General features: G+C 32.0%; 1 protein-coding gene across 1 annotated transcript; it reads left to right on the top strand.

Moving 5' to 3' along the window:
- Positions 1–11,265: 11,265 nt before the first annotated feature.
- Positions 11,266–13,624, top strand: LOC107801301 (uncharacterized). The gene is made up of 2 exons (XM_016624607.2): positions 11,266–12,183; positions 13,274–13,624. The coding sequence occupies exons 1-2, from the start codon at positions 11,387–11,389 to the stop codon at positions 13,341–13,343; spliced, it is 867 nt and encodes a 288-aa protein (XP_016480093.1). The 5' UTR covers positions 11,266–11,386; the 3' UTR covers positions 13,344–13,624.
- The last annotated feature ends 865 nt before the right edge of the window (positions 13,625–14,489 follow it).

Raw genomic sequence — 14,489 nt, 5'->3', positions numbered from 1 at the left:
GCAACACCAGAAGAAGTAGCAGCAGAACCAGTTTCCACCAGTGATGCCGATGATACAGTTCAGGATGTAGCAGCAACTGCAAGATTAGAGACCTCAACTACATTGCCCATGCCAAGTGAATCAGCAGAGCATATATCCATGGATGATCTCACAAAGTCACTATCACTTTGAACTCACAGGCAGTCCACTAGGACAAAGAATTCACCAATTTAGATGCAAGATTACATTGTGAAGGGCCTTAAATCCTCACATTGTGTGAATCCTATATCAAACTACCTATCATATGATGGTGTGACACAACGGTACAAAGACTATGTCTTGGCATTTTCCATCCTTAGGGAACCACAAATTTTTAGAGAAACAGCCCAGGATCCCAACTGGATAGAAGCTATGCAACAAGAAATTTATGCCTTGGAGGAAAACAAAATATGAGAAGTACTAGACTTACCGCCAGGAAAGAACTCTATTGGTTATAAATGGGTTTACAAGAACAAATACAAGGCTAATGGAGAGGTTGAGAGGTTTAAAGCTCGATTAGTGGCTAAGGGATATAACAAACAAGAAGGTTTAGACTACAAAGAAACTTTCTCTCAAGTGACTAAGATGATCACTATGAGATCAGTCATTGCTTAGCTACTTCTAGAGATTGGGGTTTATACCAAATAGGTGTATTCAATGCATTCTTACAGGGAGACTTGTCATAAGAAGTTTACATGGCCTTACCATAAGGTTTCCAAAGACAGGGAGAGCAGAAGGTTGTAGGTTGTTGAAGTCTCTGTATGCCTCAAACAGGCATCCAGACAGTGAAATTTAAAGCTTACTTGAAGGCAGGGTTCAGCCAAAATACGATTGATTATTCCATGTTCATTAAGAGGTCCAATGGTCACATTGTTGTGATCCTAATCTATGTTGATGATCGGCTTCTTACTGGTAGTAGCAAGATTCTTATTGATGAGACAAAGGTTGTTCTACATCAGGAGTTCAAAGTGAAAGATTTAGGCAAATTAAGATACTTTCTTGGAATTGAGGTTATGAGATCCAAGCATGGCATTCTCCTCCATCAGAGGAAGTACACCGTTGAGCTCATTTCTAAATTGGGCCTTAGTGCATCCAAGTCTGCTATCACACCTCTTGAGATTAATCAGAGGCTGACTTCTGTAGAGTTTGACAAAGTTGTGAGGCTTCAGAATTTAGATCCCTTAGTGGATGTTACTAGCTATCAAAAGATAATTGGGAAATTGTTATATTTTACAGTCACACGACCTGAAATTTGTTATGCAGTTCGAAGTCGCGGTCAATCCATGCAGGCTCCAAAGAGGTCTCACATGGATGCTACTACCAGGGTTGCCAGGTATTTTAAGAATGCATCTGGACTTGGTGTTTTACTGAAGAGGGAATCTTCACAGTCTCTACTTCGGTTCTGTGATTTAGATTGGGTGTCAGCCCTTTTACTAGAAGATCAGTTAGTGGCATGGCTGTCCAACAGGATGGGCCGTCCCGGCCCAGCCCACTTCATTTTAAACGGGATGGGCCAATGTTAAACGGGACACGAAATGGAACGGGACGATCATTTCGTCCCGTTTGTCCCGTCCGGTCCTGCCTGTCCCGCGTAAATTTTTTATTTTTTTTTAATTTTAGCCGTTGGACAACGATTTCAATTGCAAAAATAGACGTTCCTAACGGCCAAAAAGTTTAAAAATGGCCTCCACCCCTCCCCCTCCTCCCCCCTCCCCCCTAAAACACCCCTACCCCTCCCCAAATTTTTAATATAACTCCTAAGTTTATTAAATTACACTTTGGCCCTATTTTCTACTATAAATACTCCTCATCCTTCTTCATTATTTTCCACAAAATATCAATCATCATCTCTCAAATCTCTTACATCCTATCTATATTATTCTCTGAATTTTCTTACTATTAACTATCAAGTGATAACTTCAAGTATTTGGGCAAATTTTTGGAGCAACTTTCAAGCTTCAAATTAATTCGTCTAGTATTTGGAGAAATATTTTGGGCAATTTCTTCAAGTTTCAATATTAATCACGGTTCCATCTCCTAATTTTAATATATAATTTTTGCGTATCATTTTAATGCTTAATTTTTGTATTTACTTTACGTGTTCTATTTTCGTATTTTATTTGTGTGTTTAATTTTTGTGTTAACTTTTTAAACTTAATTTCATATTTAAATTATGGAACCTAAAAATGTATTTGGCATGTTTAAAAAAAGTAGTAAAAAATAGTAAAGGTGAAAGTAGTAGTAACATAATCCTAGTCCTAATCCTAACCTTTCTCCTAGAATTAGAAAACATATAGATGAAATGACTCATGTTGATGAAACTTCATTTTCCCAACCCCCCGCATGTTATAATATTAATTTCGGAGAACAACTAGATCATGAAACTTTACAAAGACAATTTGGCAATGATATTTTTTTAGGACGAAGAAATGAGGATGACGAAAATGAGGAAGAAGAATTAGATGAAAGACTCACTAGTCTCGCAACACAAGCTCCAACTCAGAGTCAATCTCGGTCTGGAGCTTTACCCCTTGTATCCCCTATAAGGAGTAAGCCTAAGGCTGAATGTCCCAAAACATCACTTGTATGGAAAAAATTTAAATATGATAAAGTCAATCATCGTGCTATATGTGAAAAATGTAAGCAACAATTTGCACACACAAAAAGTGGTGGGACGGGGGGTTTAACCAGACACTTACTTATGGATCACAAATTTTTATAGATACAAGCTAACATAGAAGCCGGAAAAATTATAGATCCTAGCACCGGTACTAGCACTCCTAGGGGATCTAGCGGGGGTTCTAATTTTGTACAACAACAGCTTGACCCTGCTTCTGGTACTGTTTTACGACCCTATAACAAAGATAGAGATCGTGAGAACTTAGCAAAAATGGTGGTTGTCTGTGGCTTACCTTTTACTTTTCCTTCTCACCCTGCTTTTGTGCATTATATACAAGAAACTTATAACCCTGCTTTTCAAGGTTTTTCTAAGACCACGATTAGAAATGATGTTTTTAAATTTCAAACCGAATATCTTCAGTATATTCGTTGTGTATTTTTTCACTTAGATTGTAAAGTGTCTATCACAACTGATATAGGTCGTAGTCCTAATGGTTGTGATTATTTAACTGTTACATATCAGTGGGTTGATCATTACTGAAACATGCAAAAATGTATTATTGGTTATAAATTTGTTGATTCAAAACACACTGGAGCATATATTGCAACTACTGTTCTATAAATACTTGATTTTTATGGACTCATTGATAAAGTTTTAACTATCACCTTAGATAATTCCTCTACTAACACAACCGCAACAACTAGTTTAAAAATTAGACTTTGTCAAATTAATTCAATAATTTTTCATGTTAGATGTGCATGCCATATTTTTAACTTGATTGTAAAAGATGGTCTTAATTTATTTTATAATGCTTGTAGTAAAATACAACATGCTTGTGCCTATATTTTTTGTGCTAATAAAGCGAGTAGAATTCGCGAATTTGCTCAACAATGTGCTAGTGCTAACCTTCCATTTAGAAAAGTTCCAAAAGATATTTGTACTATGAGGAATTCTACTTATGAAATGCTTAAATATGCGTATGATTATCGGGTGTCTATCCAAAAATTATTTAATATGCATAATGGTATCCCCGCTGATCAAATTGTTGATTCTGATTGGGATAAGATCAAAGAGCTTACTAAATTTTTAGAAAAATTTTATTATGCTACAAAATAATTTTCTGATATATATTATCCTACTGTTACACAAATATTATGGTATATTTATGGAATTTCTGTTGTATTTTGTAAGTATAAAACAAATCCAACCTATGCACCGGCCATTAATGAAATGATTTCAAAATTTAAAAAGTATTCTTTCCCTATTCCCCAAGTTTATTTAATTTCTACTCTACTTAACCCATCTTTAAAACTAAGAGGTGCAAAGGGACTTGTTTGTAAAATTTATGAGAATTTAATAATTCAAGAAAATGAACAACCATCTCTCGAAGATTGCCAAGCTAGCATATATTTTATGCTAGATCAATGTTTGATAAATATAAATCTATGGAAACAGTAGGTTATGAAACTGCTCTTTCTACTTCTAAGTCTATAGCATAAGTTTTATGGGAAGATATGGATGATATAACAGGTTTTGATTCCTCTATTGATGATGAACTTGATTCTTATCTTAATCAAGGATTGGAAAGTATTAAAGACGAAGAAGGCAACGAACAACTTTTGGCATGGTGGAGGGAGCGTGGCAAGGCTTTTCCAAAACTTTCAATAATGGCCCGAGATATCCTGGCTATTCAAGCATCATCAGTAGCATCGGAGAGTACTTTTAGCGCGGCAAGATTTCAAATTGGAGATCATAGACATGCATTAGCGGAGGATAGTCTAGAGATTTTCGTATTATTCAGAGATTGGATTAATTCAGAAAGAAGAAATCTTGGTTTTAAAAAATTAACTACTAGGGAAGAAGAAGAATACAATGAGATGCTTAGCACTGGGAGCGATGACGGCATGGAGCTCATGGAACATCAATCAACATTGCCAATTCCAGAACAATGTCCAAGAGAAATTATTGATAAGTTACAAAGAAGCTATATAGGAGCTTACAAATATTAGTATGATAATTTGTAATTGGCTACTAAGAGGCCTAGTTCAAACAGAACTCTTTCTAGAAGGTGGTTGAGTAGATTAGGTGCTCTTCAAAAGAATTATATTTGTATGTGAGATTTGAAAGTTTTATTAATAAAATAAAAGGCTTTAAGCATTGAATTTTTTTTATGAATTGTCTTAGTTACTTAATACTTTGAAATTATATTAAATAAATTATAACTCTATTATAATTACTAGAATATTTCATTACAAGTCTTTTGTTTTAAAATTTTATAATTCTTTATTTAGTTTTCTAATTTCCATTTTAACATTTAAGTTTATTAATAAATCAAAAAACTAGCCGTTGCAAACTTTAAAAACTTAGTCATTGTCAAAAAACTAGACTTTTTTTTAAAAACGGCACTTAAGGCCCGCGAATCCATCCTGTCCCTTCTCATTCCGTCCCGTCCCATCCTGTTTGTTAACGGGACAGGATGGGCCGACCGTTTCGTCCCGTTTATCCGATCATGTTTCGTCCTGTCCCGCCACCGTCCCGCCTAAATGTCGTCCCGTCTCGTTAATATATTCTGTCCCGTCTCGTTGGACAGACATAATATTTAGTGGTTATTAGGATGACGTTTGGCTTAGCTGATTTAGAGTAGCTGATAAGCATTAGGTGTTGAAAAGCACTTTTAAGTGCTGAAGCTGATTTAAGAAATAAGCAGTTACGTATTTGGATAAAAGTGCTGAAATTAATAATAAGGAGATGAAAGAATTGGGTATACGAAGAGTTTTGTTTTAAAAAGAAGTATTTTAGGGATAGAATAGTAAATATTTTAGTCAAACCTAAAGTGTTTATAAGCTGAAATTTGATAAGTTAGGAAACACCAACTTATGGCTTTTGGCTTATTTTTGGCTTATAAGCACTTAGCTTATAAGCACTTTTAATTTTACCAAACGCATAGATAAGCCAAAAAATGTTTATAAGCTAGTTTGACCAGCTTATAGGCTTAGCCAAACACCCTCTAGACCAAGTTTGGCAGTTCTCTTATCTCCTGGAAGTACAAAAAAAAAAGATATTGTTTTCAGAAGTAGTGCAAAGGCAGAGTAGAGGAGTATGGCCTCAGCAGTCGTTGAAATCACTTGGTTGCTAGGTTTGTTTGTTTGCTGAAATCACTAATTTAAATGTTCTGAAGCGATAAGTTGGGCAGAAAAGTTTGCCTATAATGTCAAAATGTTGCTTTTTCTGTTTAATTATGATTTCCACTTATGTCAAATTGAGTATTTAATTTTCTTTTAAAAATACTTATCTCCGTAAAATTAAAGAAAAATGGAAACTTCGTAGTGCTTTTCATAAATAATTAGTACTTTTCTGAGGGTATCTTTTTTTTAAAATCCTTTTTAAAGAAAAGGTTTACACGTGGACCCTCCACATTTCCACTCCCGCTGTTATCTTAAACTATTCAATTTTTCTTTTAAGTGTTTTGTCAATCAATATAAAGCAGAATATATAATTTTTTGTAATTATGAGTATTAAACCTTTCAAACACTTTCTGCTAAAAGTAAAGTAGTTTCTTTTAGTGATACTGGAAATCATGAAATTATCACATCATCATTCCCACCTCCCAATTATAGCTGCTAACCAAAAGGGGGGAAAATAGAAAAAGAAGAAATTGTACTGGTTGTTATCGGCTTCTTAACCCTTTATATATTTCTTCTTTTGTTATTATTTTTGTTTATTCGATAATCTTACAAGTAATTTTTACATAATATTTGTAAAAACCATTGCCATAGAAAGAAAAGGAGAGCATAACACAAACTCCACCCTCCACTCCCTTTGTTGTTAGGTAGGGGTGTACAAACCGAACTGGAAAATCGCACTAAACCGAAAAGTCAAAACAAATCGACTAAAAATCCGATGAGGTTTGGTTTGATTTGGTTTGGTATTGATTTTAAAAAAATCCGAACTAAACCGACATATAAATATATACTTTTAAGACTTTATATAGAACTTTCTTTAAAAATATCTAGAAATATTTGGGTTCTCTTATGAGATGTAATATTTAATAGAATATGAAGTGCTCTATTTTTATTAACTTTAAATAATGTGTTGTATGATCACTTTCTTATTAAGTATTATTAAAATGCGCCAATCTCTTTGTTCGTTCATATTCATATGTCAAGATCTAATAAATTCTTATATATTTTTTCGAATTTGAAGTGGTATTTCAATAATTGAAAATTAAATAGTACATATCAATATTTAGGTATCATATTGATTTTTATATTTAATTATTAAATTCGGTTAACCTTAAAAGTGTACATCAACAAAAAGTTATTGTTAGACAACTAAAAAAATTATTGTCATATGTTTGTCAATTTTTTAAATATTTATTAAACATATATTTACTAATCAAAAATTTAACAAAGTAAGATTGACATATTATTTATGTAACAAAAAAATCCGAAAAACCCAAAAAATCTGACAAAATTGAACCAATCCAAACCGATATAGTTGATTTGATTTGGTTTTAATAAAAACTGAATTAATCCGGTCCATGTACACCCCTATTGTTAGGTACTTAGGTTGGAGAAAAATGGAAAGAATTGCTATAGATGAATACTTTTAAAGTCTTAATCAAAGGGCCATTAGTATATAATTTCAAGCATGTCTTAATTTATGATGGAGTAACTTGCTACTTTTACCCTTCAAGTATACATATTCTAATATTAATTTATAATTTGATTTGTGTAAATTAGCATTAATTGGTGTAAACATTGTCTGCGGTTAATTTTATCAGTATAAACTAAATTCACTTTTAAATCCATTTGAAAGAAAACTAATGGAGCTGTAAGATTTATTTAATTGTTGAATACTCCAGTTATCCTCATTAAATTACTTTTATATTTAGTTGGGTAGATTTGCCGCTCCTCAAATAATTAGTGGGCTAAATTGCAAATCAATGACCCTCCTCCCTCACCGCCAAAAAGAAAAATAATTTTTAGAAGGCTCTCCATTATATTATTTTATTTTCCATTTTAACAGTTGCAGCAATATTTTATTTTTCGTTGGAAAGATAATATTTACTCATGATGACATAAACAAAGACAGTTTTTCAAAGATATCGCTATTTTTTCAGCAACACGTGCTCTTAATTTTATAGTGAAGAGAGAATCCACCAGTTGAAATCGCTATTTTTTCACCATTTTTTATGACTTGTATCTTCATTTTGGCCTAATCGTAACTTAATAGTTTTGATTCAAACATTATATTTATTTTAAGAAATTTAATTAAAAATATATTAATTATTAATTTAAAACTCAATAATTTAAAAAAATTAGAATTTCGAATATATAAACTTTAAATTTTGGCTACACCTCTAACCTAATAACATGCTAGGTAATTTCTTTCCGCTAATAGTTTCCGTGCTCGCCACAAATTCTAAACAATGAAATAAATGTAGAAATATTTAAAGATTAATTATATTATTAACGTTCGCCACTAATCTTCAACAATTTAACAGGAGAAACTTTATTGGATTGTCATAAAATCAAACTATAATAGTGTTTTAAAAGGCATTTTCGGGGCGAGCCCCTAGACAAGGCGCACCAAAAATCTCCCGAAGCGATAGTGTGTGGGGGGGTTGGAGAGGGGGGGGGGCAAGAGACTTCTTTAAATTAAAATAAAATTTGCTGAATAAGTCTTTAATATAATACCCAAATTCTCAAAGTGAGCTTGTAATTACTCAAAAGTTTTAAAAAGGAATTGAAATATCAAATTTAAAAGTCAAGACCTTTTTTTATTTCTAGAAGCCCTAATTTATAGTCTTTCCAATTCTTTTATGTTGTCCACCAGTTTACTACTATCTTCCAAAAGCAACGAACAATCATTTTTTTTGTAAATATAAAGAACAGTACATTCTACTTTATAGCAGCAAGTTCAAAGTTCAAATTGCAGTATATATATATATATATATATATATATATATATATATATATATATATATATATATATATATATATATATATATATATATATATACTTATTTTTACTTATTTATTGTTTTCTTTAATTTTTATGCAATTTTACCTATTTAAAAATATTTACTGTAATTATATTATTTTATAAAATATTAAAAATTAAATACCCATGAGGCTTATGTCCCATGCCTCGTTGAGCCATATGTAAAACCCTTTTTAAAACACTAGGTATAGCACGGTATCGTGATCTATTTGGTTAGTTAAATCTTAGGGTTTGATTAAGACAAGCAAGTTACGAGTCATCCCTTTTGACCACTAATTTTTAAAATTTCAAAATTCATGTTAAGAGTTTAGACTTCACACCAGGGTTTATATGAGAAATGAATAAAATTTTATTATAGAAAAAAAAAATTCCTTTCTAATGAAGCTACAAACGTCTATAGAGGTTGTCACTGTCACAATTGATTTTCCACTAACCCTAAAAGTCATAATTTGATTTTGCATATGAAAAATTAATGTTTAATGTGTTGTAAGTTGTGAAGACAATTTTTGTTATGTAATATTTTTTTAATCATCAATGTGCTTATTTGACGTAAATTCAGATTAAAAGGATCATGTACATTGAACACTGAATGGTTAAAAAGAATTTGTAACAAGACATATTTTCATTATTATTTGATTGTGATATTATGTATAGTTGTCATCAATATCTTAATTGTTTAATTATACTTTCGTTGTCAGTACCATGTCTATATAGATTTTTAGCATATTGATGAGAAATATCAATTCATGCATTATTAATACAATCTAGAATTATTTTCCGGTTATTGCATAGAATAAAATTAGTGATAGCTACAAAAGAACTACAATTGCTAAAGTGGCAAAATCAACTACTCCTATTTATTTTGAATAATTTTCAATATCTTTAACTGCCAAAATGCTAATTATTGAGTGATAAGTAATAATATTGTTGCCTTGTGTTTTAGATGGGCATAATTTAATTCTCGCCAATTGTTTTTTCCTTTCTTGAGCCTTCTCTACTCCTAAATATATATTTAGGAGAAACGTTGATATTTATTTATCACTTTGTTTGACATGCGCGATGTGTTTTTTCTTTCAAGGCAAAAAGACAAACCAACAAAAAATATTAATTTTTTTTTTTACGCTGATACATTAAACTTTATGAAACATAAATAGTCGTTGAAGAAAAATACAATGTACTAGATAATCTAAAGGGAATATATCCTTTTCTTAAAATATAAAAAATTGTTCAAAATATGTTTTCTTTATTTTGTTTCCTACCCGGTTTCATTTGGCAAGAACCATAAAAGACACGTTTTTTTTTCTTTCTTTTGCAAAGTCCTTTGAATTTAAGAATCAAGAAGAAAAGCAATGAAAAATAGGACAACTATTAAGTTATCTTTTCTTATTAATCAATTTTATCCATAATAAAGTCATAAATTGTCGTGAATTGATTCTTTAACTCCTTCATTTGTTCATTTTCTTCTAAATAATTTTGTCTATTTGTCAGATGTACGTATGAAAAGGGACAAGAGAGTCTTTTGATTCAATAGAAAAATGCAACGACCAAATGCTAAAAATCAATGCCCCAGAGTGAGACAAAAATAAGGGAAAATAAGGAAAACAATACGCCCCTACGCTCACCCATCTAGAAACTCTTGACTTTCTTTTTTTCTCTTTCCATTTTCTTTCCATATTTTATGGCGCATAGTGCTTTACTATTTCCGCTCCCAAATATTAATTGTTTTGACAAATTAGATTTATTAATAATTAACATACTTTCTTGTCTCAAATTATGTGTCACTTTTTATTTCTCGAGACTCAAATTATGTGAACTTTCATTAATATTTGAGAATAGATTTTTTTTTATCATATTGATATAAGAAGAATTACAACTTATAGTACTTTTCGCATATTTTTTTGTATCTATTAATTTAATTTTAAAATATTAAGTTAATTTTGTCCAATTTAACTTCGAAGATTAGTAAAATTGACTTTCAAAAAGCTAAAAGTGGCACTTATTTTGGGATGGAGGAAGTATTAATACTTTTTTCTCAATCTATCCTTAATGTATTAATTAGTGGACTATTAATTAACCAAAACATTACTCCCTCCGGATTACTTTAAATGATTTTTTTGGCTCTTTTTACATATATTAATGAATTCACTTTTTAGCATTAATTAACAATGAAATTGACTATATTAATCTTAATTTGTTCATTAGAAATATAACAAACTACTCCTAAGCTCTTAACTCCAATGGAAACTTTGAAAAGAAGAAGTTTATTCCTTCTTGATATTTGAAAAAATCAAAATGGACCACAAAAAATAGGCCAAAAAATTACTTAAAGTGGACCGAAGAGAGTATAAAAAAAAATAACTTGTAATTTGCACAAATATTTTTATAATTAAGGCAGTTTATGTCTTTTTAAAAGGATACACGTAATCTTAAAAGACAGATAATAAAAATAGGAAGAAATAACATTTATACATGGATAGGATGGATTCAATATGGTAATTTATTGTTTGTATTTTTTCTTTTCCTATAGGATGCCTAACAACATACAAAAGGCAAGGCACAATTAAAAAGGAACTTTCCTATTATTTTGAATGGGAAGTGTGTAATAGACCTAAAAAATAAATACATTTATGACAATGCCATCACTACTTCCTCTTCTTCATACACACATCGCACCACATATTTTTCCTCATTCTTCCCCTCTTTTCCTCTCCCCACAAAAAATACTCCCTTCATCTAATAGCCATGTTTAATCCAAGAAACCAAAAACCCAATGATCATATCCCAATTCTTGATCCTGTTACAACCTCAGATTACAGTTATAACCTTAGAAATTTGCCTAGAAATGAAGTTGAAAGTGTCCGATTTAGAGTTCAAGAAAGTTTAAACCATGTTGATTATGGTGATAAATCTGGTGTTTCTTCACCACCCTTATGGAAAAATAGCCATCAAATTTCGACAAATTATCGGTCAAATTCAACTAGCTCTAGAGCTTTAGCTATAGCTAAAGGCCAATTTGAACTTATGGAAATGGTCAAAAACATGCCTGAATCTTGTTATGAGTTGTCTCTTAAGGATCTTGTTGAGCAAAATAGAGTCTTGGAATCTGATCAAGAAGAATGCTTAATAAATAAAGTGGAGGAAAATTTTACTAGTACAACTAGTCCAGAACAAGAAGTTGTACAACAAAGGGTGAAGAGCATACAAAGGCAAGAGAGTAATAGTAATAAAAATAAGAAAGGGAAGATGATTACAAGTGAGAGTTTTGAAAATCAGAGCCTTTTTCTAAAGATGTTTTTTCCAATTTCTTTGGAGTCAAAGAAGAAGAATTTGAAGAATTCACCAAAAACAACTAATACTAAAGTTTCACCTAAGCCAGAAGGGTCAGTAAAATCTTCAAAAAATGTGGAAAAAGATTGGTGGAAAAGGAGATTTTCTTGTTCAAGTGAGAGTGATAGTAGTAGAACAGGCAGCAGTAATAGTGAAAGTACTGACAGAAGTGGTAGCAGTGGCAGCAGTGGTAGCAGAAAAAGTAAATACAGGTATATTCAATTTATGAATTTCTCTATTGAATTAATTCTTGATCTTTTTTTTAGCATTTGAACAAGAGATTGGACTTAGTAAGATTCTTGAAATTTATTTTGCTGAATAACTTAGTATAATATCAGTAATAAGATCACAATTTAGGGTACTTAGAACTGTGCTTTTCGGATCCTTCAAAAATGCCGACCGTTGTGTATTGGATTCTCCAAAAGTAATGCATTTCAAGGATACGATACGGGTGCAGCCGCATTTTGAAGATCCACATTAGCTTTAGAATTTATCTCTTGATGATCAATGTATGAATCCTTTTATCTTCTCGTCGTGGAAACAACCTCCGGCAGAAATGCAGGGTAAGGTTGTGTATAATAGACCCTTGTGGTCCGGCCCTTCCCCGGACTCCCCGCATAGCGAGAGCTTAGTGCACTGCACTGCCTCTTTTTTTGTGGTTATTTTTTACTTTATGTGTTCCTGATTTCTAGGAAAATTGAACTAGTCATTGACTAGTGAGATTTTGGAGACTTGTGTTTGTATATTAGGACAAACAGAACAGAAAAAAGAATTATTTTTTTTTGGGGATTCAATAAAATTAGCTGTTTCTTTAATGGAAAGCTATTAAATATTTTCCAATGTTTTCACTTAATAATTAGATTTGGATAGTCCAATATTGGAAGTCTAGTAAAGTTTGCAGAATGCAGTAATAGAAAAGAATTTAATGAGAGTGATTACTTAAACAGATTCTGTACATGTTAATGTTTTTTCCTTATGAATTAGATTTCATAAGACCATTGTTGAGAGCCTTGGAAAGTTAGCAGAATGCAGTTTTGAAAAGAATTTAAAAGAATATTAAGGGCAACCCGGTGCACTAAGCTCTCGCTATGCGCGGAGTCCAGGAAAGGACCGGACCATAAAAATCTATTGCATGCAGCCTTACCCTGCATTTCTGCAAGAGGTTGTTTCCACAGCTCGAACCTATAACCTTCTGGTGGACATGACAGTAACTGGTTACGACAAGTCTCCCCTTCTGTTATTTTAAGCTAAAAATTGTGTTTTGGTCTAAGCCTAAGACATGATTGTTGCCCTTCAATGCAGGAAAAAGAAAGGATTATTATCTAGTTGCTGGTCAAGATCATGCTTTAGTAAAAGCAAATCAGCAGAGTGAAGATAACCAAATATGTCTCTCTTGTTTGGTTAATGAGACATGTAAATCATATATACTTACAGTCTTACAGATAAAAATCCTGTAAAGAGCTTTGATAATAATGTTTATTTTATTGTAAATTTATTGTAGCACAGTTTTGCAATGTATCATTGTATAATTCTTGGCTCTGGCTGCTACAGGAATAGGATATCTCTAATTAATTATGCCACAGATGAATGTTGTGCCAAATCGTTCATAGCTACAATATAATGTTTCAATATCTAAGGTGTTCCTTTAGTTCAGTTGTTTTTGGTTTGACATTGTATTGATAGCATTACGCTCAATATGTCTCTCCTTATTCCCGACATACTATGGTACTCCAAGAGTTGACGGGAGCAATTCGATTCACTATTGCTACAGAGTAACGGTCGTGTACGGGTCTGATCTATTTACTCGTCAATTCATCAGATGGCTTTGTTTTTGCTTTTCCTTGTTTGGAAATTTATAGATGGATGCATTTGTTATAACGAAATTGCAGTTAAAAAAAAGGAGAATATTGCACTATTCTACTTCAAAAATTGCAGGAAGAACATATGTCAAACCAAGCAATCAATATACTTTGTTATTTATAACACAAGACATTGAGTTGTAGCATAAACAAAAAGACTAGGACAATCATAAAAGTTAGTGGCTATCTTTTTGTCCCACATTTTATGAAGGGACAATTGTCAAAATCCTGATTTGACTCCTGCAAAACTTTCAACAATCATCTGACATGTTGGACGACTCTCCCTCCATCGAGTCAAGTAATTCGTTATCGGTAATTGATCTGCCACTTATCTCATACCATGTTTCTTCTTTCTCTGAATCAGTTCCTAATGACAGTTAATCAAGATTCGCCGTCAAAAAAGGTAAGAGCCTTGACACTTTGGTTAGGTTGGTCTCATTATTTACGCAATTCCCTCATTCATCGATCGATCACGCAAGTACGCATCTAGTCAGCTAATAGCGAATGAAAAAAACATTCATCTTGAATTCTCTTCCTCAAGAAAAATGCCTATTAAGTGATCCCATCTTCTTGATTACTATGGTAGTTTAAGTGGTTACATTAGCATATTATCACTTTTAGCCCCGCCAGAAATTTTTTATATTTGGTAGCCGAAAAAG

Source organism: Nicotiana tabacum, chromosome 1 (assembly GCF_000715075.1).
Source record: "Nicotiana tabacum cultivar K326 chromosome 1, ASM71507v2, whole genome shotgun sequence".
NCBI lineage: Eukaryota > Viridiplantae > Streptophyta > Magnoliopsida > Solanales > Solanaceae > Nicotiana > Nicotiana tabacum.
Note: the sequence above shows the minus strand (reverse complement) of the source record. Positions and strands in the feature narration are given on the sequence as shown.

Bases quoted from the DNA above. Each gene is read 5' to 3' on its own strand.
- LOC107801301 (XM_016624607.2), top strand. From the start codon at position 11,387: ATGTTTAATCCAAGAAACCAAAAACCCAATGATCATATCCCAATTCTT. The intron at 12,184-13,273 runs GTATATTCAATT...CCTTCAATGCAG, and splicing joins AGCAGAAAAAGTAAATACAG to GAAAAAGAAAGGATTATTAT.